The sequence below is a fragment of the Ananas comosus genome, linkage group 9 (genome assembly GCF_001540865.1).
Source record: "Ananas comosus cultivar F153 linkage group 9, ASM154086v1, whole genome shotgun sequence".
NCBI classification, from domain to species: Eukaryota; Viridiplantae; Streptophyta; class Magnoliopsida; order Poales; family Bromeliaceae; genus Ananas; species Ananas comosus.
The window spans coordinates 11,890,837-11,917,126 of record NC_033629.1 but is presented as its reverse complement, the minus strand read 5'-3'; the positions used below and the strand labels follow the sequence as shown (position 1 = coordinate 11,917,126).

Here is a 26,290-nt window from a genome sequence, read left to right as displayed (position 1 = left end):
TTAATTATAAGCAATTAACTGAAGCTCAATGTTGCTTGACACTGTCACAATTGGAAACTGCTTTTAACAGGTGATTACAACATGCAACCCATCATGTTTACTCTTTTTTATCATTTCTTTTCTTTTTTCACATATTTTAATGAGTGAAATTATTTATTGGACTAATAATGTAAAGAGTATTCTCAAGTACTCCAATGGTACATTTAAGTTTGTTTGATTTGTTGGTCAAATTTTGTGTTCAATAAAAAAGTAAAAATATCATTCTCTGGTAAATTAAGCTCTTAGAAAAGTATGGTCGTTTTATATTATTTTAACATAATGTCAGAACAGAAAGTTTCTAGTCTGATTAATTTCCTGCCATGTAATAATGAGTAGAGCTACTATACTATTTGAATCATGGAGGATCTAGTGCTTCCGACTTTTTGGCCCTTAGATCAGTCCTTTTAATCATTTCTAACCTTTGAATTAATACTATTATCCTGTGGGAACCACTAAACTCTAGGGGATACTACTCAACCCTAAGGGGGATAGCAATCATCTAAACCGTACAATTCTTGATCCAATGGTAAAAAATCAGAAACATCAAATTCTTTATACTTTTGATAGCATAATAGCTCTACACTGTAATAATTTAACATTTTGTAGGGTTATTCCTTTTGGTTAAATTTTGCTACTTGTCATTGATAGCCAAAACTAGGGCCAAAAAAAAAAAAAAAATTGATGAAATTATTTTAAGGAAAACATATATATACCACACCTGGCAAGTTTAGTTGCCTCCCATTTTTGCTAAGTTACATAGATTTCCTATAACTCCAGCTAATGAGGCTTCCCTGCTCATATTAACTAGTAAATTATGGTGCCCACTTCTTGAAGTTCTTTTTTTTNTTTTTTTTTTTTCCTCTCTCTCTCTCTCTCTCTCTCTCTCTTAATCAATCACAAATCCCAAATTAATAATCAAAGGAAGATTTTTTCTTTTTTCGTTTAACATGAATATAGAACTTTATTAAAAGAAGATTTTTTCTTTTTTCGTTTAACATGAATATATAACTTTGTGTAATGTGCAGTCGAAGATAATTAAAAAGAGAAAATAACTATAAAGCCAGTAGAGCTAGAGATACGTCAAATATAAAATTCTCTCTACCATTTCAGGCGATTCATCTGCAGTACAGGTTTATCTTCATGAGTAGTAGTGATCTAGTTGTCGACCTAAAAGGCGAGCAGAAAAGTTTGAATCAACAAACTTTAGATAAAGGGCAAAAATATTGCGAAAATTAGCTGAGCACAATAATTTACCATGCAAGGGATTACAAAAAATTCGCTCTCAAGAGATAGTAATTGGTAATATATTTCTTAGGGGTGACATTTCTATATCAAATTAACCTGAAAACTAAGGTAAATGTTTTTGAAGCTCCATGCATCTATTACATGGTCCATGTGGATGTTATGATTTAGTATTCATTGTGCCACTTGAAAGTATGCCTTTTTTTTTTTTTCCTTTTTTTAAAACTTTTGTGGGAACTGATCTAAAGGATTAAGTTTGTAATTAACACTTCTTTAATAGTTTTATTAACTATGTGTCATTAGTTTGTTTATTTTTCTTTGTCAATAAGTAATTATTAGATCATTAAATTTGATTAAAAAAAAATCTAGCTTATTTAAGTGAAATCACTCAATTTTTATGTAAAAAATCAAAAATTAAGAAAGTGCCAACCAAACTAAAATAAAATTAAGCAGGCCATTTCAAAATGGCCTAGGTTGGTTGTGTCTCCATCATTTTTACCTACATAACCCTCTTAAATTTCCCCAAAAAACCACAAAGGAAAAGGCATAATTTTTTTTTTTTTAAAAAAGCTTATATATCCCTCATTTTATACAAGTACCTCATTCACAAGAGGAATGGGCTTTATGGGACAAAACCAAGATGTCTCACCTCTACAAAACATGGCCCCCTTTTGAGCACGAGTGTGGATAGGAATGCAAACGGGATGGATCTGGAGGCGAAAGAGTTCTCTCACCTCTTGCTCTATTTTTTTTTGGATCGAGGTGGATTCGGGACAGGTAAATTTTAATTCTATTTTTTACCCTCATTTACTGTTTTATTCAAAACAGATCAGGACGGGAGAGGGCTTTTGTGGATTTTTGGTGGGTCGACACGGATCGAAGGAAGAAAGGAGTATCCCGCCTCCCGCTCCATTTACTTGACTGATCGAAGTGGACTTAGGGCGGATTATATATTTTTTATTCCCACTTATCGCCTTATTTGGAGCGAATCGGGACCGTAGCTCTACCAACTCAAATCCATTTGCATCCCTAAATATGGAGGAGCAAAGGGAACCTATATATGTATTCATTTAATGTCAACTCTAGTGGTCCAAAGATTCCATACAATGTAAGGTATCATAAGATGTGATCTAGAATACATTGATGATCAGTTTTAAGTGGACAGGTGTATGTATGTTCAGTGTGAAGTGGAGAAGCTACTATTCTTCATACACTCCAAAAAAACAGAAAAAATATAACCAGATTTTTTTTTGAGAGATAGATTCATTTAAAAATAAACTTAGCTAAAAATGTGAATAAAAAAAATACGAAAATACCATATTTTACAAGCAAAAGAGTATTCTCAAATTAAGTAGGCATGTTTCGCTTTGGTATATGTATAACATTTATTTGATAGAGTGTTATTAGAATCTGCGCATTTTTATTAAATTACTATCTCGCAACTCTTCTTTGTTGCAGAATTAAAGCGGAAACTTCAAATTAGAACCGATACTTATACGTTTATATGTTGAGTGTACCACATAAAACAGAGACTAAAATATAAAAGTAAATTATTACAAGGACCAAGGTGCAAAATTGAGAGAGTACACTGTATATGGACCACCCATACATTTCAAAGCCCTTGTGTATATTTTATTTTATTATTAAAACCTCTCTCACCTTGTGCCCCCTTGTATACATAACATGGTTTAAGAATACACTAGAGCTTGGGTGTGACCCTTTTATTGGATTGGGCATTGGGAGATACAGAGAAATCTAGAGAGGAACAGTGTAAGCTCTTTTGGGTTCCATCTTTCTAATCTTTTTCCATGTATAAAAATCGCATCTTTCACTGTTTAAGTCATAATTTTTTTTTTTCTGTTTGATTGCTTCTATTTAAGCAGAACCTAAAGTTTCAATTTTTGGTTTTGGAGAATGATATTTGGCTTCCATTTGCTATGAGACATCTACAAATATGTTTTTTTTTTGTGTGTGTATTACATGAGCAATTTGTGAACTTGTTTACTCTCACTTCAAAAAGGTCGATTTTTTTCTTTTTTCTTTTCTTTTTTTTTTTTTGGGGGTGCAAGTTTGGAGTTTGAGATCTTTGGACACAAATTGCAGATCTAGAATAACCCACAATAAAAGATTTGTGTTTGGGAAATATCATTAAACTTTGTACGCGGAGTACAAATTTCTCTTTTGATGTAGTTTTTATTTCCTTTTTATTTTTTCCTGCTGATTTGAATTAATCCATGCTTTACATCATCCATTCTCTGAATCATATAATTCCTTATTATTATTATTTTTATTTCCTTTTTGTGTGGGTACCTTTAAAAATTCCACTTCTTAAGTATCTTGCTGAGATTAAACTGTTTCATTTCCAATTCATGAGAACAATGTTTGGACACAGGAGATATTAATTTCATTTTTAGTGATATAAATTCATGATGATTGCTAAGTTTTGTATGTTTGTGTATGTTTGTGTATGTTTGTGTTCTTATTGCTTTTCCCTTTTTACAGTGCAGTGATTTTATGACCAGTTCAAAACTATAATTTTTTTAGCTACAGAAGTACTTAAATTTTTAATGTTGCCAATTTAACTTGCATGAGATTCATACCGATGATTCATTACAAGATTTTTGGAATTGAAATCATCTTTTCTTAAATTGGTTTTTGCAGTGTAGGATGAATTGAAGTCTAAACATTCCAAGAGCTGGATAATACATGAAGATGGATGTATGGAGCTTCGACAGGAGAGCGTTGATCGCGGAGCACCATCTGTTGCGATCTCGAGGAATCCCTCATCTTCCTCCTCGGCATTTGTCTCAGCAAATGAGTCCCCTTTCTTCTCCCCGTGCTTTCAATCCGCACCCGATCTCGCGACATCCTATCACAGTGCTCCAAACGGCGGCATCGTTCTAAGTTTATGCACTCCGACTACTTACGGAACGCCAGTCACCGTTTACAACAATCCTAGTGCAGTTTCCTCCTTCGTTGGCGATTGCAATGGCGATTCGCCGCATACTAATGAAGGAACCAATAGTGGTAAGTTGGTTTGTAGAGAGAAGCAGAAGAGATCGAGAAGAAGCCGAGAAAGCGGGAAAAGCTTTTCATTTTCTCGCGCTCCTGCTTCTGCTTCTGCTTCTGCTTCTGTTTCTTCCACTGCATATCGGGTTAGGAGCTGCGATGTGTATATAGGATTTCATGGGCATAAGCCTTCTTTGTTGCGATTCGTTAATTGGCTCCGTGCCGAATTGGAGATACAAGGGATCAGTTGCTTTGCATCTGATCAGGCTCGGATTAGGAATGCTCGCGGCCATGATGCGGCGGAAAGAATAATGAATTCTTCTTCCTATGGAGTGATCATCCTCTCGAAGAAGTCATTTGGAAATCCTTACACCATAGAGGAGCTCAAATGCTTTTCGGGTAAGAAGAATCTTGCCCCCATTTACTTCGAATTGGGTGCTTGTGATTGTCTAGCGAGAGATATAATCGAGAGAAGGGGAGAAATTTGGGAAAAACATGGCGGTGAGTTGTGGATGATGTATAATGGATTGGAGAGGGAGTGGAGAGAAGCGGTCGACGGGCTTCTTCGGATGGTAGATTCGCAGTTAGAGGCGAACGGTGGTAACTTAAGGGACTGCATATCACAAGCCGTGGCTCTTTTGGGCACAAAATTAGGGAGGAGGAGTGTGGTTGATAGAATAAATCAATGGAGAGAAAAGGCGGAAAGGGAGGAATTTCCTTTCCCTCGAAATGAAGCTTTCGTCGGTCGGGCTAAAGAATTATCAAATTTGGAGCTAATTCTGTTCGGCGATGTCCGTGGAGATGGAGAGAAAGAATACTTTAAGCTCAAACCAAGGCATGCGCAAAATGGTCGTAGAGATATCGATATAAAGGAGCAACAAAGAGAAAACAGCGTGAGAGGAAAAGAACCGGTTTTGTGGAAAGAATCCGAGAAAGAAATTGAAATGCAAAGGCAATGTCGCACTTTGCGAGCTAATTTTGGAGGGAGGTGTAGAAAGAAGAAAAGATCAACAAATATCCTCTATGGGAAGGGTATCGCGTGTGTTTCTGGGGACGCAGGAATCGGCAAGACCGAGTTGGTTCTGGAATATGCGTATAGATATTCTCAAAGGTACAAAATGATTTTGTGGCTTCAAGGGGAAAGTAGATATATTCGACAAAGCTATTTGGCCCTACGTTCTCTTCTAGAAGTCGATCTAAGTGTCGGAAACCATTGTCAAGAGAAGGAAAGGGTAAGATGTTTCGAAGAGCAAGAAGAAGAAGCCGTTGCTAGAATAAGGAAAGAACTAATGAGAGATATCCCCTTCTTAGTTATTATCGACAATTTAGAGAACGAGAAAGATTGGTGGGATAGAAAAGATATAATGGATCTCATTCCGTGCTTTGGCAGAGCAACCCACGTCATAGTAACTACGCGCCTAACTCACATAATGCGTTTCGAGCCAATGAAGCTTTCTTATTTATCCGGTGCCGAGGCGATGGCTTTGATGAAAGGGGATGTAAAACACCACCCATTAATGGAAATTGATGCTCTTAGAACTATCGAGGAGAAACTCGGGAGGCTTACGCTAGGCCTCAGTATAGTAGGAGCTATACTTTCCAAGCTTCCAATAACTCCACGTAGGCTTCTCGACGCCATTAAGAGGATGCCTTTGAGGGACTTTGCATTGGCTGATGGAGAAGCACTCGCCTTGAAAAAGCACTTAGTGCTTGTCCAGCTTTTAGACGTGTGCCTTTCTATATTCGATCATGCCGACGGACCGAGGAGTTTGGCGTCGAGAATGGTCCAAGTAGGTTGTTGGTTTGGTCCCTCATCGATCCCTATCCATCTATTGGCCTTAGCTGCGGGCAAGGCTTCAGAGAAGCATCAAAGTGCGTCCGCATGGAAGAAGTACTTTCGCGCTTTAAGAAGCAGCTTTTCAGTTTCGCGTGTAAGGAGATCTGAAGCAGAGGCTGCGTCCATGTTGATGCGATTTGGGGTGGCAAAGGCTAGTGCGAAGCCTGATTGTATCCATCTTCACGAACTTATTAGGCTATATGCTCGCAAAAGAGGAGCGGCCCGCGCAGCTGTTGCTGTGGTTCAATCGATTTACCTTAGAGGTTCTCTGTCTCAACACTCGGAGCATCAATGGGCGGCTTGTTTCTTAGTGTTCGGATTTGGGACGGAATCTTCTTTAACGGAATTAAGACCAACCGAGCTGCTTTTGTTCATAAAGCGTGTTGTCCTGCCTCTCGCAGTTCACACGTTCGCCACCTTCTCTCGCTGTAACGCATCACTAGAGCTTTTACGGGTTGCCACCGATGCATTGGAACTTGCTGCAGAATCTCTACTATCTCGCACCGAAAAGCGGCTTCTAGACAAGTCATTTTGCTGCTCTAGACCGGTTCAAAAGCGTGCTCGTCACACGTATCTTTGGCAGGAGCTGGCGCTTTTGAAAGCGGCTGTTTTGGAGACGAGAGCGAAGCTAATGCTCAGAGGCGGGGAATATGATAAAGGTGACGACATCATCAGAAAGGCTATATTTATCAGGGCTTCAATCTGCGGTGAGCATCATCCCGACACGGTATCTGCTCGAGAAACACTAAGGAAACTTACGAGGCTTCTCACAAATTTCCAGATATAGTTGATTTTCTCCGGTTTGTTTCTTCATTGCATCACTATATATTCTTTATTGTATTTCCGCGTAAGAATCACAGAAAAATCACTCATCTTCAAATATCAATGAAATTTGTCTCAATCATATATATATTTCTCAATCCATAGAACCAGAAAAAAAAAAGCTTAGATTATGATGATGTTGATGGTAGTTAGTTTTAGCAACTTCATCTGTGAATGATGTTTCCAAAATGGTTTATTAACCTCCTATATTGCATTTTATTCTACTTTGTAATGGCTCTACTAACGTAAATCTGAGCCGCACAACGCATCGGAGAATTGTATCGTGCAACCACGCGTATACCTAACGTTCGTGGATATTTTGTTCGCGATTTGATACTGAACTCAGAAACTTATTGTCCATCCAATGTGCTTTAATCTCGATTTGGTTGTGTAGTACTTCATAAGTGGAACCATTTTATGAGTTGATCTTGTTGCTGCATTATTATGATCTTTTACCCTTCTTTTTTTTTCTTTTTAACATAACCTTATACATGTATGAATATTCATACATGTAAGAACAGTTTAGTTTGTAAACCATTTGACAGATAATTTACTGTGTCAGATTCAGTTAAACATGTTGAGAGCAACCAAACTGCAGTTCACTGCTACTCTTTTGTAGTGTTTTTGGTTTCAGTGAATTGCAAATGTGAGAGAAATAGTATATTGCTGAATTAAGCTAGAATACTTTTAGAAGCACTAATCCTCTGTTGCTTCTAAGTTTCTAACCCTTAGATCTACTCATTGATTACTAATAGCTTTTGGATCAAACACTATTTCATCTACCATCACCTACCACCATCATCTCGACCTCACACCTCTCCGTCCAATGGCTAAAAATTCAAAAGCATCACTTTCATGGTGCTTTTGAGAGTATTCTAGCTCAACTCGTATATTGCTCACTATTTTGCAGATTTTAGGAACTTACTATTTCATTAATGTGAAATGTATCTTATAACTTCGATTTTTTTGAACAACATTGTATCAAAGATAATCATAAAATTCATTCGTTGTATAAAATCGTGGGGCTAACACTCTCAGATGTGTGGGGGTGTTAAATATATTTCTGTAGTTAATAAAAAGTTTTCTATCAAATCAATTTTTTGAGTAATAATTAATGCTTGGTCCTCAAACTATCAGACGGGTGATATTTTGGTTCGTAAATTTTAATTTATTATAATTTTTAGCTTAATTTTTTAAAATTATTACAATTATATCCAACATCTAATTTATTTGGTGAAATATAGATAAATTGCTAATATAAAAATAATGTTAGCAGTGTTGTGATTGATGATATGCCAACCGTTCAAATGCTACATTACTTTTATATTAACGTTGCATTAATATTTAGTTAATTAAATTAGATTATAAAATTTGATTATAATAATTTAAAAAGTTCGAGTAAAAAATCATAATAAAATTAAAATTTGAGGAACAATATATCACTCCTCTTATAGTTTTAAATATCAAATATGCTAATTTTTTATTTAAAAATTTTTAGTAAAATTACATGCGAGAATCAAACTCACGACCACACGGACTGCAGCTCACACTACAACGTAGCTGATTTCATAGATTAAATAATACTTTATGACGTTCTCTAAAAATTGTTGGATTGTTGGCGCTAATCATTAATTTTAAAAACTCGAGCGGTTAGAAATGCGCAATCAATTCACTTAAAGCGTATAGATACAACGCCCACGGGTCTCGATTGTAACTTGACTTATCCAGCCTCACGTCACTTCGAATATAACTTGGCCCACCTAGCCTCACACCATTTCGAATATGACTCGGTCCAACATAACCTCCCGCAACAGGACAAAATACTGGCCGAATATGACTCGGTCCAACATAGGCTTCCGCAACAGAACAGAATACTGGCCCATTTAAGCCAACAAAAATATTCTATTAATTTATAAAAATAAGAGAACTTCAAATACCTTCCCTGTGGTTTCACTTTTTCTCACTTTAGTATTCTATAGTTTAAAGTGTATCAAGTTAGTACTATGTGGTTTTGCACTTTTTTATTTTAGTACCCTGTGATTTAAAGTGTATCAAGTTAGTACCCTATGGTTTCACACTTTATCACTTTAGTACCTTGTGGTTTAAAAATCACAGGATACTAACTTGATACAAAAATAAAACCACAGGGTACTAACTCGATACAAAAATAAAACCACAGTGTACTAATTTAATACACTTTAAACCACAGGATACTAAAGTGATAAAGTAAGAAACTACATAGTACTAACTTGATACATTTTAAATCATAGAATACTAAAATGAAAAAATGTAAAGCTACACGGAATTTTTGAAATTTTCTCGAAAAATAATAATAATCTAGAGAAAAAAATTATTTGAATTTCGTATTGCTTTTTTTAGTACGATCTAATTTCTCTATCACGTACGGGGGCAATAATTAAAAGGGTGGAATATAATTGCAGTACAATTGTCCCCACTCTTTTTTATTTTTTACTTTTTCTTTTTAATTTTTGGGTGTAAATATTTGAATATTTAAAGGCTGAAAAACCAACTGTTGGATTTGATGATGATCGATTACCACTCACAAGGGTAAAGTGAGATGCATGGATAAGTTCCTGTACTGTTCAAATATTGCAATTTAGTCCACAAACTTGCCGCGAATTATTTTCGTCCCCAGCAATCAATCAAGTGATATATATATATATATAACTAGGCTACTATACTATCAATAACACCAAGTATTCGGTACTATTGATTGTTAGCCCTTGAGTTGAAAATGGACCGGTTAGGATGATGTGGGCGCCCCTAAGGTTGAGTGGTGGTTGGTTGAATAGTATAATCTAACGGTAAAAATAATCAAATAGAGTTAAACTAATGGTGAAAACTCATAGCACCAAGTCCTTGGTGTTTATCGATAGTATTCCAGCCGGACTCTATATATATATATATATTATAATAATATATATAGAACTAGGCTACTATACTATCGGTAGCACGGAGGCTCCGTGCTACCAAGTTGTTTTCGATGATGCGGCTTCCAAATCGACGATCGGCTCCGTTAGACTTGATCTACACTATTGAAAGTATTTAGAAACTAAATTTCATAATTTTTCGATATCATCTACCTATCAAACAAGTAGTCCTAAAATTGAACGGCTGAAAATAAAAATCTCATAAAAAATAATGATAAAAGATTTAATTCAAGATCAAATATATTGATCTTACTCTAAATAGTGAAAAAAATTTTCTATAAAATTTTCATGCGCATTTGATATTTTACACCGTTAAACTCACAAACACACACATCGGCCATAAATTGTCATTTTGATATCTTTTGATCACTTAGTCAAAGGATATCGAAAAAATCTGAATTTAGTTTCCAAATACTTTCAATAGTGTAGATTAAGTTTAAGCGGACCGATCGTCGATTTGAAAGCCCGCATCATCGAAAACAACTTGGTAGTACAGGTGCGTCCGTGCTACCGATAGCATAATCCGGATATATATATATATATTATATAATATAATATATTATATAATATATATATATAATATAATTATATATTATATGTATGTATTAAAGTCTATTTATAATTGATTTGAATATGACTTAGTCTTACTAGAAGCTAATTGATAGTGGATCAATCGCATCCAGGTCATTGATTGGAATCAGCTTTATGCGGTGGATTTGCTTACGTAGGTCAAATTTATTTGATAGTGAAAAAAAATAGAAAATTGATTATTTCTAATGTGGAGGAGATAAAATAATTATTTCAAAGAAAATATAGAAAGTTGCGGCCTAAAATGTTAAAGTAAAAAAGTTGAAGTACTAAAGTATAAATATTGAGAAATAGTACGGGGCTATATAGCAGATTTAACCCGATCCGATAAGATAATCATTGCTCCTCAGCTGCCACCCCGGACTTGAAACGAGGCGAATGCCGGACTTTAACCGCATTGTATAAAACCACCGTGGGAAAATAACACGCACCGGATTATTTCGCACCCACTTCTACACCCGGTAACTCACACGTGGGGCCCGGTTGTGGTATCGTGACGTGGTCGGTTTTGGGGGTCACGTTTCCGGGTGCGGATATTTGGGGACGTGACAGCTGGATGGGGAGGGCACGTTCTTTGTCGCTGGGCCCCACTCCTCTCAGGAAAGGGTTTCATTGAGCTCGGCTTTAGTTCGGCTCGGCTCGGCTCGGATCGGCTCGGTCGGCTTTTGCTATTCCAGAGGCTTGTGAGCACGTGACGCCTTGGGGATTTTTGTTTTTTTTTTTTTTTAATTCAAATGAGAAATTAAAAAACAAAGCCTCGCCGTATTATTATATTAATTTTAACAAATAAAATTATTGTATTTTCATATTAAAAAAAAATGAATATAGGGTTGACGATCTTACAATATAATAAGAAAACAAATAAAGATATATAATCGATCTCCAAATTTAAATATTAACGAGTACATGAAATAAGCTCATAACCATAAAAATTTATTAAAAAAATAAAATAAAACATAAAAAAGTTGGGTAGACAAAAGCAATCACCAAGACTTTGCTCTCGTTCCGACTTCTGTCTTTTGAATTATATCGAAATGCTGCTATTTTTGAATTCGAAAGGTATTAATAAAATATATAATTAATGCTGGATAGAAAAAAAAAAAAAAAATTTTAAGCAGTAAAAGAGATAAACAAAGCTTGCATGTTACCTTTCTTGTGGGAGCAAAAAAAAAAAAAAAATCAACACTATATGAACTTTGTGAAGGTTTATTTCAATTTATAAATTTGGCTACATAATTAAAATTTTTAAATATTTAGCAATCTAATATGAAATAGCGCTAAACAATTGAATACTTTAATAGTTTAAGCTCTCAAAAAACTACATTGTAACATCAAACACATGACAAATTTTTATAGTTTGAATTTTAAAGCTAAATTACGCTTTTGTTTCTCAAACTATGAAGGACAGGACAATCAATCCTCACTCTTCAAATGCAAATTCTACTTAAAACTTTTTAACTTGTTGCAAGTAATTTTATAGTAGAATTTAATTAATTAAATGATGACGCATCACTAATATTGCAGCGATGTAGTCGTGTTATAATAAATGATATGTCAATATATTATTATTTAATTAATTAAATCAGACAACGAGATATAGTCAAAAATTATAATAAAGTAAAATTTGCGAATCAAAGTGTCACGCATCTCAAGATTGGAGGATTTAAATGTATAATTTGGCCAATTTTAATTATAAATTATTTGTATAGTTTCGGAGTGTGTGTATATATATTTGGATAATACCTAATATACTGTTGAAAATGTAAAAAATATTTTATATATTTTTGATTGGTCAAAATATTTTAATTAATTTTTAAAAATTTATTCAAAATTTTAAAAATTATTATTTAAAACTTTTGAATAATAACAATCGAGATAAATATGCAAAAGGTTTTTTTTTGGCCTTTTTTTTAAAATCCTGGTAGTGGGAGGTTCACGAGCCCCTGACCCATTTCCCAGAACGATGGAATGCCGTAATTTGAAGTCGGCGCCGAGCGTGAAGCCGAGGCCGACTTGTTACGCCATACCGAAACCAAAAAGGCTACGATGGGAGGGAAAAGAGGCCGTACGTTAAAGCTGGTCCCCCGCATACTATTTTGGCAGTTGGAAAGCATTTAGTACGCGCTCTCTCTCTCTCTCTCTCTCTCTCTCTCTCTCTCCTCCCCTGTTTCTACTTACACTCTCTGCTCTGTTCCTTTTCCCCCTCTAATCCAACTCCTTTTCCGCCCAATTCGACCCCGGATTTCGATCGCCCGTGCCCCGAAACGTCCGATTCGGCGTTTTCGTGGCGTGGAACCACTGCATTTAGGTGCGATTTGGTGCTTTGCGCGCGCGGATTAGGGGACTGAGGTGAGGGATTGCGAAATTTGGATTTGGGATTGGCTCTTGTTTGCATTGGTTTTGTTTGAATTGGAGAATTGGGTGTCTTTTTTTTTTTTTCTTTTTATTCTTTTTCATAGTTGGAGAGGTTTGGAGGAAGGGTTTTGGTTAGGGTTTTCGTTTTGGGGGGGTGTCTAATAATCCGCATTTGATTTGAAGATCCTCTTTTTTTGTTTCCTTTTTAGGTGCATTGGATTCGCTTAAATTGATGAATTGGGTTTCATACGAAGGATTTTTGGAGGAAGGGTTTTGGTTAGGGTTTTTAGTTTAGGTCTAATAAAATGGCATTTGATATAAAGATCCTTTCTTTTTTTAATTCTTTCTAGGTACATTTGTTTCGTTTAAAGTGATGAATTGGGCTTTTCTAAGTTAAAAAATATATATATATATTTGGAGAAAGTGATTCTGGTTAGGGTTTTCTCCCTTTAGGGATAATAAAATGGCATTTGATTCAAAGCTCCTTTTTTTCTTTATAAATTTGAATTTTGTCTTGTTCTTTTTTGTAATCTGAGTTGAATGAGAGAGGAGTGAAAAGTGAGAGCTTTACTATTATTTGATTTCTTACTTAATGCAATGAGCTTTTAATTAGAGTTAAGAGTTCAAAGATTGGGCTTTTCCTGCTTTAATGCAAATTTAGGCAGGAAATTTACAATCTAGGTGCTATTTTTAGTTTGCATGCAATGGATTTAGAAGAGACATTTATAGGAAAATTACTAATTTCGGAAAAAAATGTTGTATTTTTCTCCTTTGGAATTTAATTTTGAATTATGCCTGTAAATTAAGTTGGAAACAAGGAGGATTTTTGAGTTAAACCCATCAATTACTGCAAATTTAATCTTTGCTATCAAGGTCCTATTTTTAGTTGCATGCAGTGGTTTTGGAACAATCATTTATAGGAAAATTACCAATTAGGGAAAAGTTGTTTTATTTTTCTTTTCGGAATTCAATTTTAAATTATACCTGCAGATTAAGTTGGAAATAAGCAGGAGTTTTAAGTTAAACCCATCAACATTGATTGAAAGTAACATGACAATTGCTACGGACTCATCAATGGTCATTTGGTTGGGGCACCAAATAATGAATTCGGTTCAATAATTTCGAGTGATGGTGGGTCCTGTAAATGTTACTGTTTTTCTTGTTTGACCTAGCTGTTGTATGTTGATAACTACCACTCGGTCGCAATCGAAAGGTTTGAGCTACATTTCGCTATTAGGTCGCGTCATGAAGGACTTGCTGTTTGGGCTTTCTTTGATAATTGCTTCTTCATTACTCAAAATTTGTGGAAGAAAGAGCTTTTGGACCCAAAAAGCAGGAGTTCCAATTCGAGTATTAATGCTTCTTCAAACAGCTCTGTGCGTGAACCAGCAGTTCTGCGAAGGCTGCAATTAGGCTGATTGCGTACCTACACTTCTTTGGGGCATAGATTTCAAGGTTTTGGTGTTGAAATCAGTCTATGTGAAACTTAGACCCGTAATCAATCGGATATAATGTGCGTCGGTGTTCAAAAATCATTGAGTTCAAGTTGTGATGAACGGCTTGAACAATGAATTGTTGTTTTGGTTATATCGATGAGGTTTAATGTTTTCTTCACTGGCGGAGTCAGGTGCTGCTCAATTCTTTTTTTTGCGCCAATGATTGAGGCCGAATTGTGTTCGTCCCGTGTTTTATCTCCTTCTCGAGAAGAAAGTGGGGATGAGGAGCTTTCGGTACTTCCGAGGCACACTAAAGTTATTGTCACCGGTAATAACAGAACGAAGTCTGTTTTGGTTGGGCTACAAGGTGTCGTGAAAAAGGCCGTCGGTCTTGGTGGCTGGCATTGGCTGGTATATAACTTTTCCCTTAATCAGCAGTTTCCTTCTTTTATGCATTAAACATGTTTGGATATTAATTTCTTAGTTGTAAGCTACACGAGAATGTAAAAAAAACTTAGGCCTTGTTTAATAACACTTCCTTTTCTTATATTCCTATTATTTTCTAAGCTCAAATTCTATGCAATTGAATGGGTCGGCTATAGGATATTGTTTGCAATTTATACACCTCAGGTTTTTATTTGGCAACAAAACACAAAGTTCGGTAAATTTAAGCAACAACCCTGTTGTTAGGTTAAGCTCACCTTGTACCGTATGGTACAATGCAGTTATTTCTCTAATCTCTGAAAGTGACTAGCGTCAACCTTTTGGGTAGCAGGTTCTTAAAAATGGAGTTGAGGTCAAGTTGCAGAGGAACGCATTGAGCGTTTTAGAAGCTCCAACGGGCAATGAAGTCGACGACGACGATGTCGAGTGTGATAACTCTGTCTGCAGCAGCTCCGACATGGGAGAAAAAGATATTGATTATTGTAAGACATGTTATTTAATTCTAGAGAGTGTAAATATTTTCCCAGCTTAAAATATCATGTTACGCGATTCACGATATTGATTATTGTAAGACATGTTATTTAATTCTAGAGAGTGTAAATATTTTCCCAGCTTAAAATATCATGTTACGCAATTCACTTATCGTAAAAATGTAATTTCTTTTGACAACAGCAAGCATAGAATACCAGAAACCAACAAAGCCAAGAGTTCGTCAGACCAGGCCATGGACATCCTACACGAAGTCGAATTACCGAGTCGGCCATAGAGACATCCACTCCCATGCCTTCAAGGTACAAACGGTAATAAACTACGCTGCCTCTATTAAATTGCGGAGCCTATAATTTACCCCAATATCACTTTAACCGATGAACTGTGAGGCCGAAACTCTGGCGAGGGGGTATATATATTCATGGGGCATGTTTAAAAATATTACTTGCATAGCTCATTGGCTTGCTATAGGAAAAGGTGCTTTACACTCGTTTGAACTATTTATTTGCAGCGAGTAAATCTGGCGAAACTTGGGACGGCCACGTTGTGGAGATATTGGAGACATTTCGACCTCGTAAATTTCTCCTAATCCCTAAACTTCTGATCTGTATGAGTATTACCTACCTATGGGCTTTCACAATTATATTCCTCAATTATCACATCTATTCACTTGTACACCACCATTCTAAAATCTGATTTTTCATATATACCCTATAAAAATACCCTTACACTGGTGGTCATCCAATTTGTCGTGGAAAGAAAGTTTCTATAATAGCTGCAGTTCTGTAAGTACAAGGATCCATATTTGTGGGGAACAATGATTTTGAAAAGCAGATACCGATTCCGATTTTATGAAGATGTATCTGTAAATAGTTTTGCAGGCTTATTGTGTGTTGTAGCATCTGTAATGTCTGGTTTTGTTTTCTGATTCTGATGTCTAGAGATTATGGAACTGATTCAGGTGAGCATTAATCCGAACCCAACAAAGGAGCAGTTGATCCATGGAGTGCAACATCATTTCCTCTCTCAGGTTCATTGTTTTAGTGCCTGCTCTGATCATAGTCACAAACATAATCACAATCCCTGCATTTTTTTGATACGAAAACTAAGATGTACATGCTTTCTCTTTGTTTGTTACAGCAATTGGATGAGGTGCAGGTTATCGTCGGGTTTATTCGAACAGCGAAAAGATTGAAAACGCTCTACTCGTAGGGAAGCGAAGAACGCGTATCTATACCAAACGACGACGACGACAACGACGACGAACGAAGTTGGTGAATCCTTGAAACTAATTTATGGAAACTGATGTGTGGTTTTCTTTCTTGTGTTAGGACAGAAGCTCAAGTGTAGTCTTTGTTACAACTCTTGTAATGCAAGATCCCCATGTTACTAACCACTGAATATCCTTGCAATTTGTTAAAAGTGAGAGGAGTCGATCTCTAATACCGGGATAATACAGGGACTACTCATAAATTTTTCTACCTACCTAAAACATAAGGAAACCATGGATAATAGAGTATAATGTGTGGGATACAATCCGTGCAGTTTTAACTTAAATGTTTTAGTTGCTAAACTTTTGAATATATTAAAGTTTGGTTGTAAAATGATGTTTTATATATTGGATACTAAAAGAAAACTAAATCAAGTTTATTAAAGAGTTAAGAATATATTTGTTTTTTAAGGGTAAATTTTAATTTGCCCTTTGTGATTTAGTGTATTTTTATTTTGTTATCCTGTAGTTCAAAATTTTGAATTTAACTATGCTTTTATTTTAATTTTACTGAAAATTATCTACACTATAAATTATTTTGAATTAACTATTTGATCTTTTAAAATTTACTATTTAATATTTTGATTTGTAAGATTTGAGTTAATTTATGATACTTTTGACTCTAAAATTTAAACAAAATATTTGTTTTAATAAATTTACAGTTGCTAGAGTTGCTGAAAATATATTATCTAAATTTGTGAAAATAAACAAAGGTTTTAATTTATTTATAGTTAAAATTTATAAATAAATTAAACTATAAAATAGTTAAGTATTTTTTTCAACTGCAGTATAAATAAAGTAAAAATGCATTAAATCACTTTTTAGGGATAAATTGAAGTTTATTTGATGGGCAATTGCTTATATAATACTAAAAAATTTTCGACTTGCTGATTTATTATTTTTAAATAGTTAATATTAAAAATATCCGTTTTACGTTCCAAGTTATTATAAATAAACTCTTATTTCTATAAAATTATTAGAGTTAAATTCTGTTAGTGAACTACTAGTAATAATTCTTATTTCTATAAAATTATTATTTTGGTCTTTCCAATATACTCTTCTACCGTTATCAACTTTTCTCATTTGTCATTAAGTTAGTGACCAAAAAAAGTATTTTGATTTTTTTTTAAACTCTGATAGACATTTAACTCACGTTTAACCCGAGATAACTTGACGAACGGTAACTGCGGGGGTAATTTTGAATAACAGATTAACATACGAAAAATATATTAAAAACAAAGGAAAACTTCAAAAACCCCCATGGTTTCGTACTTTTTCATTTTAATATCTTGTGGTTTAAAGTGTATCAAGTTAGTACCCTATGGTTTTGCACTTTCTCACTTTAGTACCCTGTGGTTTAAAGTGCATCAAGTTAGTACTCTGTGGTTTTATTTTTGTATCAAGTTAGTACCCTGTGATTTTTAAACTACAGGATACTAAAGTGAGAAAGTGTGAAACTACAGTATACTAAAATGAGAAAGTGCGAAACCACATGGTACTAAAATGAGGAAGTGCGAAACCACAGGATACTAACTTGATACATTTTAAACCACAGGGTACTAAAGTGAGAAGGTGCGAAACTACGGGGTACTAATTTGATACATTTTAAACAACAGGGTACTAAAATAAGAAAAAGTGAAACTAGAAGGGGAGTATTTGAAGTTTTCCCAAAAAACAAATAAAAAAAAAATAAATTATACATTTTCAAAATTGAGGGGTATATAGATAATTATGCCTTCTACTAATTACTCTTCTACTCACTCACTCCACTCCACTCCACTCCCTCGTTGAAAAGCAGCAGCAGGAGCGGCTCCACTCCCTCTCGCGCCTCCTCCGCCGACGACAACAATGGCTCCTCCGCGCCCACCGCTCCGGAGCGCGCGGCACCGCCTCCTCCGCCCCCGCCGCCTCCGCCTCCTCCTCCCCTCACTCCTCCTCCTTCTCCTCCGCCGCCGCGGCGGCCGACGATCGCGATCGTGAGCTTCTCCGACGAGGGTTCCGGCGGCGGAGGGAGTAAGAGGAGGAGGAGGGCGTTTCGCGGCGTCATGGAGGCGGTGGGGGCGAACAAGCGGGCCTACGCGGCGCGGATGGGCTTACGACTTCGCCGACGCCGGCGCCGCCGCCGTCGATCCCAGCCGTCCCCCAACTGGAGCAAGATCCCCGCCGTCCGATCCCGCTCCCCTTCTACCACTGGATCTTCTGGAACGACGCCGTGAGATTCATTCCCCCCCCCCCCCCCCCCCCCACCCCCACACTCTCTCTCCAAATAAAATTTCTAATCTAATAATATAATAATATAATAAGCCTAAATTACAGAAAATTCCTTTATAAATAATTATTTTTCACATTTTTACTCTTTAAATTTTAAAAATTTATATTTCATCACCTCAACATCTCAACATTTCAAGTTGTTATATTTAGCTCCCCTTATTCCATCACTATTTCGTCCATTTTTTATAATTTGTACCAAAAATACATATATATTAAAAATTATTTTTTTAATATAGCAGAAGTAAGATTTATTTGGTTATTTTTGTCGCCTCCGTTAACACTGTACCCTTCTGAATATGTTTTTAAAAGTTTAAGGATGTAAATGTAGATTTTTGAGAGTCAAAAAGAAAAAAAAATGAAAAAATAGATATTTATAGGCAAAATGTAGATTTTTTGTAACTTAGCCTAATAATAATTATAAGAGCAATGTTGTACATACACTTAAAATAAGTGTATATCTTACCTTCCATTATATATCCTTTATTATTATTCAAACTTTTAAATTTACTCTTTATTTTTTAAAATGTCCTTCTAAACCCCAAATTTTATTAGCAAACTCTAGGAATCAAAAGTATATTTGAAGAAATTTTTTATAATCAACAGTGGCATTTTGGTCAATCAAGAGTTTTAAATTTTTGAAGAACATACTAGACATTATTCCTATTATTAGGTATAGTGGACTTATCTAATACTAGACATTATTCCTATTAAATTTTTGAAGAACATACTAGACATTATTCCTAATATTTTAAATCGAGTATCCAATCTTTTAAAATTTTAATTTTATCATCCAATCTTTTAAATCTTTTTTTATTTGAGTCGGCCAATGGCGCCTTGACTTTAAAGTTTGACTGCGTACTATATCTTTACATATTTAGTTAGTATACTTCATATAATTCTCGCGATCATAAATTTATAAAATTAAAAAAATTAGTTTAAATTTTTGAAGTTAAAGTGCCGTTGACTGACTCAAGTCAAATAAAATAAAAAGTTGGATTGTAAAATCAAAATTTTTGAAAGATAAAGTAGTAGGTTAAAAATGGTCCATAGTTCATCAGGTATGTTCAATACATGTTTACCTAATTAATGATCAAAGTTAGGAAGGTTTTGAATGAAAAAATATATATATGTATATATATAGTTGAGGGGGGCCATTTTCAAAATGTCATGTAGTTAAGGGGTCTCCATGCATTTTATCTTTATAATACTTCAATTGTAACAATTACTATTTATTTTATTTATTTTTTCAAATTTTTATGGCATTTTAGGACACAGTGGTGACGAATCCGGATATATCCTTGGTAAGGCCTTGCCCTTTAATTTGTGTTTTGAACATTAATTATATTGCTTTTAATTTTCCAATCATTTTTTTCAATATATGCCATAGCACGCTGGTATTTAACGGAATATTCTCTTTTTTGCAGGAGAATATTCTTTACGCCGTCATCGGGCACGATGATTACTGCGCATCACCGGACCTGGTCGTGACGGAGGATTTTAACGGCGTTAATTCAGGTGACGTCGGTCGCATTATAATTTTTACATCATTTTACCTATTCAGTAGCATTATTCACAAGAACGTAGCTAGGTTTTGTTTTATTCATAACTAGAATGATAAGTATAGTAGCCAAAAAGAAGTAATGAGAAAGTGAACATGTCGGTGTATGAAAAAAAAAAGTTCCCAAAATTTGTATGTTGATCTTGAGCAAATTACAGTGTGTTCCTAATATTTCAGCTTATGACTAAGCATGTTAGTCTCTAAATTTTTAGTCAATTCCTTGTTTAGTTATGTTTCTAGTTTGCTTGTTTTCTTCATGTTTGAATCCTATATGAATGAGGAAGAATTTTGTTAGGAGTGCTGGTAACATTCTTATTCATTTAATGTGTAGTTGGTTTGACTTGATTTGTCCCGAGGATTATTGTTGGAAAGTATGTTAACTATTGTTATGTTTGTGTAGACATTTCTGTAGCATCACCGACTGTATTTAGCGCAGTTAGCTAAAGATTTGATGGTCGGTATCTCAGGTCCTAAGTTCGAAGCTTAATTGCTTCACATTTTGAAATTTGTTCATTTCTAAAAAAATGAACGAAGTGGATAGTTTTCTGTACCATTGATGTGACAACTCTAATATCGCGTACCAACCAAAAATGGTTCAGAAGCGAAATCGGTACATGTTAAAAATTCATGAACTAGTGCTATGGCATGAATATCACGAAAATATGACTTGTATTTTAGAAAACATTTCGATGGTTAAGTTTAATGTGATTGTTGTTCTGTCTAAATCAACTCAGAACCTGTTTATTAGACACCCTTGAAAACTTTAAAAAAGAAAGACAAGAAAATAAACAATTTATGCAAATTTCCTGTTTCAATGAAGAATTTAACGCTTTGTTCCGTCAGTTTTTCATATGAGTCGAGAAACTGAACATTCTGAGTTGAGCATTTTTGCTTAGAAGGCAACTTCTTTTGATCTTCCGCCACCTTTAATTCGCAGGTGTCTTCTTCGTGCGGCGATCAGAGTGGAGCGAATGGTTTCTTGATGCATGGTGGAATCAGACGTCGTTCATACGCTTCGGTTCCACCAAGAGCGGGGACAATGCGGCGATGAAACACCTGATCGACTCCCTCCCGCCGGAGGAAGCGCGAGCCCACGTCCGCGTATCACCAATGCAATGTCTCTTCAATTCCTACCCTTGGTTCCCTTCGTGGAAATCCGTGTACCGTCTCATCTTCTACCCTTGGACTACCTGGAAAGGTTCTTCATGTTATCCTCCCCTGCTCTATCTTGGCTCTCCTTAAAACAGAATTAATAAAGGATTCAAACTCAAATTACTGTCATTCTAAATGTTTTTTTTTTTGACAAATAGTTGAGAAATTGATATTGCTGACAGAAATTTCAAACTATTATGTGTATGCACCTGTTCAAATTTCTGTTTTCGAGCTTTTAACTATATATATTTAAGTTTTCACATTTGAAATTACAAATGATAAATTTATAATTTTTAGGAGCCTATTCTGATGGGGACTTCCTGGTGCACCTTGCGGGTCTCGACGACAAGAAGGGGTGGATAGCCAAGATACTTCAAGAAAGGTGAAAATGTTTCTGTAACAACAACCCAGGCCATGCTTAAGCCTAGTTATTAGCATTAGAATCTTCGATCCTTATATTTTCAATTATAACCCCTTTCATATCCGATGCAGAACTGTTGGGGTGTCACAATATCTCTCTTTTTGTATTCATTTCTAATCTTAGTTTCATCGAATGACATGAATTGATTATTGAAAAAAACCAGCAGTTTCATCAACTCAAAGGTTGCCAGAGCTGTTAATTTTAGTAGCGAGAGCGCCGTTCTATTTAACAAAATCTCCAAATCATTCGATAGAAGCAATTTAGATCAAGGACAAAAAAAAAAATTGAGGATGTGTTTGTAAGTAATTTACTTCTCGCGCAGAATTCACCATCATGGATGTTAGTAGTTTGCTATTTGTAAATCCTTTTAAAGATTTGTTATAAGAATTATTGTATATGATCGATCCTGTATTAATTGTACTTTTGTTTTGTATTTTATCAGTTGTTCCAGTGGAAGTGTAAGTAGCATTTAACATTGATAAATTGTCCTTAGTGATAATTGTTGGGTGTTATAAGAAAAGGCTTGTGTTCTAGTGGTAATTAGGCAGTGTTTTGCTTGTTATTACATAAGGATAATGATGCTAATTATTTGAGTGTTTTTCAAGTAATGCCATTGGATTTCAACTTTAAAGTGGATTTCATATTCATAGGATGCAAAATTTTGTAAATACAAATTCAAATTTCTTCTCAACCTTTAAGTATTTATATGCATGCATGCATCTTTTTTTCTTTAAAAACTTTGGCGAACTGGTTATATAAATTGAACAAGTAATGAGAGAATATATATATATATATATATAGAGAGAGAGAGAGAGAGAGAGAGAGAGAGAGGGAGAGAGAGAGAGAGAGACCGACTGGTATACAATCGGTAGCACGGAGATTTTTGTGCAATCAAGTTGTTTTTAATGATGTAGCTTTCAAATCAACCATCGGTTCTTTTAGACTATAATATACTATTGAAAGTATTTGAAAATTAAATTTCATAATTTTTCGACATCATTTATATATCAAATGATTGATCTAAAAATAAACAATTGGTCTAAAAATAAACGGCAAAAATAAAAATTTTATAAAAAATAATGATATAAGACTTAAATTTAAGATTAAAAATACTTTCAATAGTGAAAATAGTTAAAAAAAAATTTTTATAAAAATTTTATCGGACTTAAATTATTTTACACTGTTAAATTCATAAACGCATCATATCGGTTATTAAAATTGTCAATTTTAAGACTTTTTTATCACTAGTCAAATAATGTCAAAAAAATTATAAAATTTAGTTTTCAAATACTTTTAATAGTGTAGATCAAATTTAACGGAGCTGATCATTAATTTAGAAGCCGCATCATTGAAAACAACTTAATAGCACGGAGGCCTCCGTATTATTAATAGTATACCGACCTCTTTCTCTCTCTCTCTCTCTATATATATATATGGTGTCAAAGAGCCGAAGGTGCGTGAGCTAGGCCAGCTTGTGTTCAGCTCGCTTTATAAACAAACCGAACGCAAGCTGGCTCGTTCAACTATCAAGCCAAAAAATTCAGCTCGTATTCGGTTGATTTATTAACGAGCCGGACACAAACTGACGCACAACAAATTAAACAAATTAGAAAAAATATGTATACAAAATGAATTTATGAAATCTTTACTTATTACATTTTGATTTAATGGTTGAAATTTTATAAATGAGTTTGGCTTTATATTTAAGTCGGGTTAAAAATCAAGTAATATATATATATATAAATATAAAATATAGGTATTCGAGCTGTTATCGAGCCGAACATGAGCAAGCTGATTTCAACTCATGTTTGGCTCATTTATTAAACGAGCTGAAAAATTCAGCTCGTATTTGATCGGCTTGTTTACTAAACGAACGATTCGATTTTAAACTCATTTCAAGCTGAATACGAGCCAACTTGCGAACAACGAGCTGGATTCCCACCCCTATATATATATCCACCGTAATACACCAAATTAATGCTTATCCTTCTTTTGTCCCTACTTCATTAGACCTGAGTGCTTTTTTAGCACAAATTATAAATTTTCTTCATAAATTATTAATTTCTTTGAATTTCTTTTTTTCTTCCTTTCAAAAAGTAGGAAAAGTACTTCATGCATAAGCTACTCATTTGTATGGAATGTTTTGTGGACACAGATTTGTGGGTAAGTCATTCTCCTCCCCACTGCTACTTTTTAGGAAGTGTTGCTAATCCATCTTTATCAACAAAGACATGCACTTTATGGTAAAGTATGGCCAACATTTTATTAACAGTGTTAAAAAAAAAAAAAACAAAAAAAAGTTGCAATGATAAGTTAAGCAGGATGACCGATTATTCCTAGAGCAAGTGGCAAAAAGTTTGGTGGTTCGTATCCGAGATCCAAGTTCGAATTCTAGTTGATTCACATTTCCAGCTAAGTTTATTTCTAAATGAAATAAACGAAGCGAATAGCGTGCTACCTATCTCTCAAAAAAAAGAAAAAAGAAAAAAAAAAGATAAGTTAAGTAGAATGGTGAAACCGGAAAAAATCAAAAGTATATGGTATTTTAAAAAGAAAAGGAAACTTTTTATATTTTTTGCAGCCTACTAGTTTGCTTTTAGATCATGTAAGTGAGATTTTGATAGTCATGATTTTTTATAAGGATAAATTTTATCTCTGAAATAATTTATCTTATATATTTTTTTTCTATTAATATACGAAGAAATATTCTGCACAAAATATTCAGGCATCTAAATATATTCAAAATTTAAAATTCTTTCTTATAAAATAGTTTAGGAGAGAGAGTTTAAGCTCAAAGGGAACCCACTCTAAGATCATTAAGAGGAAACCTAGTGGATTAATTGACCATAAATTTTTTGTTCAAGATGAATAAGTAAACAAAAAATTACATGCGACAGACCCTCAAACTAGAACAGCTTGAGACTAAGATATCTACCTTACACGTGGCTAATCACGAATCTCCAAGCAACAGCATACTAGTCTCAAAACAGATGTGATGGAGAATGTCCTTTTGTAACTATTATTATAACACATGTATTTGTAATATCTAACCAAATGTCCCCGCATTGCATCCAAAAAAATAAAAATAAGATTTTTAAAATATTATTTTAATATATAATTATTATATTATCTCTGATATGATAAAAATTAAGGATAATTGCCTATATACCCATTACACGTTTGAAAATATCCGATTTATCCTTCTTTTTTTTTTCTTTCTAAAATACCCCTTATATGTTCGACCGTTATTGCAAAATACCCCGACAGTTATCTCCTGTTAAGTTAACTTGGGTTAAATATGAGTTAAATATCTACGACAGTTAAAAAAAATTAAAATATCAATTTTACCCTAAACTTAAGGGCAAATAAGAAATATTGGTGACGGTAGAGGAATATATTGAAAAAGACCAAAAGTCAAAATACTTTTTGTGCCCCTGACTTTAAGAAAAAATAAGAAAGTCAGTGATGATGGAAAGGTATATTTGAAAGGATAAAATAGTAATTTTACAGAGATAATAGAGTTAATTAACAGATTTTAACTCTAGAGTATATTAGAAATAGGTTGGAACGTAGAAAGGTTATTTTTAATATTAGCCTTCTAAGAGGAGTAAATTAAAAAATTAAAAATTTTTCAGAAATATATAGACAATTGCCCCTAAAAATTAATCGGGTCTTCTCCGTCACCATTTCTAAAGCACCATTTCAATGCATAATTTTACTACTTTTGATGAGCGAGAATTTTTGAGGGCCCCAATTTTTTTTTTTTTTTTTTGAAAAAGTTAGTATCTAAAATTGAGTGCCCCAAAAAGGTGTTGGCTTGGACCGGTTCGGACTCCAAGCCGGCTTATTATTAGTGGACCATAAGTTGACCCAATCCCCTTAGCTCTCTCTCTTTCGCAAATATATTTACATGCATGTATATTAATGTACATTGACCCAGTCATGGTCCACTTAATTAATCAAATGTTTTTAATGTGGTTTAATTTACTTTGGGGTTACTTTTCACCTAATTAAAACACACTGATGAGAGATTGAGCTTCTTTTGCCATTGTATTTTTGCGCTCGTCCTATGTGGATCCACGCAGAGCTTTTCACGTCTTACATGTCATTAGTGCACTACATTTACTAGAGAAGCACAATCATGCTATTATTTTAGCCCAAAATCAAAAGGGAATTTAAAGTACACCACTCTCCTTTTTCTTAGAAAAAAAAACTTTCAAATAAGAAAAGGGTAAATACTAATCACTGCTAGCACAGTTGGTTGCTACAGACCGGCTCTTATCTTGGAGTTGGAGACGACACTCAGCTACGAGTCCTAATCCAATACGTGACATATATAAGTCTAGTTTTCGTGAAAACTGCAGCGTAAACTACCAGGGTATTATGCTTGAAAGATTACATAATAT

General features: G+C 34.5%; 2 protein-coding genes and 1 pseudogene across 5 annotated transcripts; all 3 read left to right on the top strand.

Annotated features, from left to right (window-relative positions):
• On the top strand, window positions 2,923-7,330 carry LOC109715499. The gene is made up of 2 exons (XM_020240533.1): window positions 2,923-3,051; window positions 3,943-7,330. Exon 2 carries the CDS (start codon window positions 4,002-4,004, stop codon window positions 6,912-6,914), a length of 2,913 nt encoding a protein of 970 aa, XP_020096122.1. The 5' UTR covers window positions 2,923-3,051; window positions 3,943-4,001; the 3' UTR covers window positions 6,915-7,330.
• Window positions 12,631-16,853, top strand: LOC109715915. Of its 4 annotated transcripts, none has more exons than XM_020241153.1 (7): window positions 12,631-12,837; window positions 14,471-14,690; window positions 15,055-15,205; window positions 15,396-15,523; window positions 15,724-15,786; window positions 16,174-16,242; window positions 16,353-16,853. In XM_020241153.1, the coding sequence occupies exons 2-7, from the start codon at window positions 14,499-14,501 to the stop codon at window positions 16,422-16,424; spliced, it is 675 nt and encodes a 224-aa protein (XP_020096742.1). In that variant the 5' UTR covers window positions 12,631-12,837; window positions 14,471-14,498; the 3' UTR covers window positions 16,425-16,853. The 4 variants fall into 4 exon arrangements, with proteins under 4 accessions (XP_020096742.1, XP_020096740.1, XP_020096741.1 ...); XM_020241151.1 differs by having other exon boundaries at window positions 13,053-14,690; XM_020241152.1 differs by lacking the exon at window positions 12,631-12,837 and having other exon boundaries at window positions 12,940-14,690; window positions 15,396-15,514.
• On the top strand, window positions 18,228-22,299 carry LOC109714807 (annotated as a pseudogene).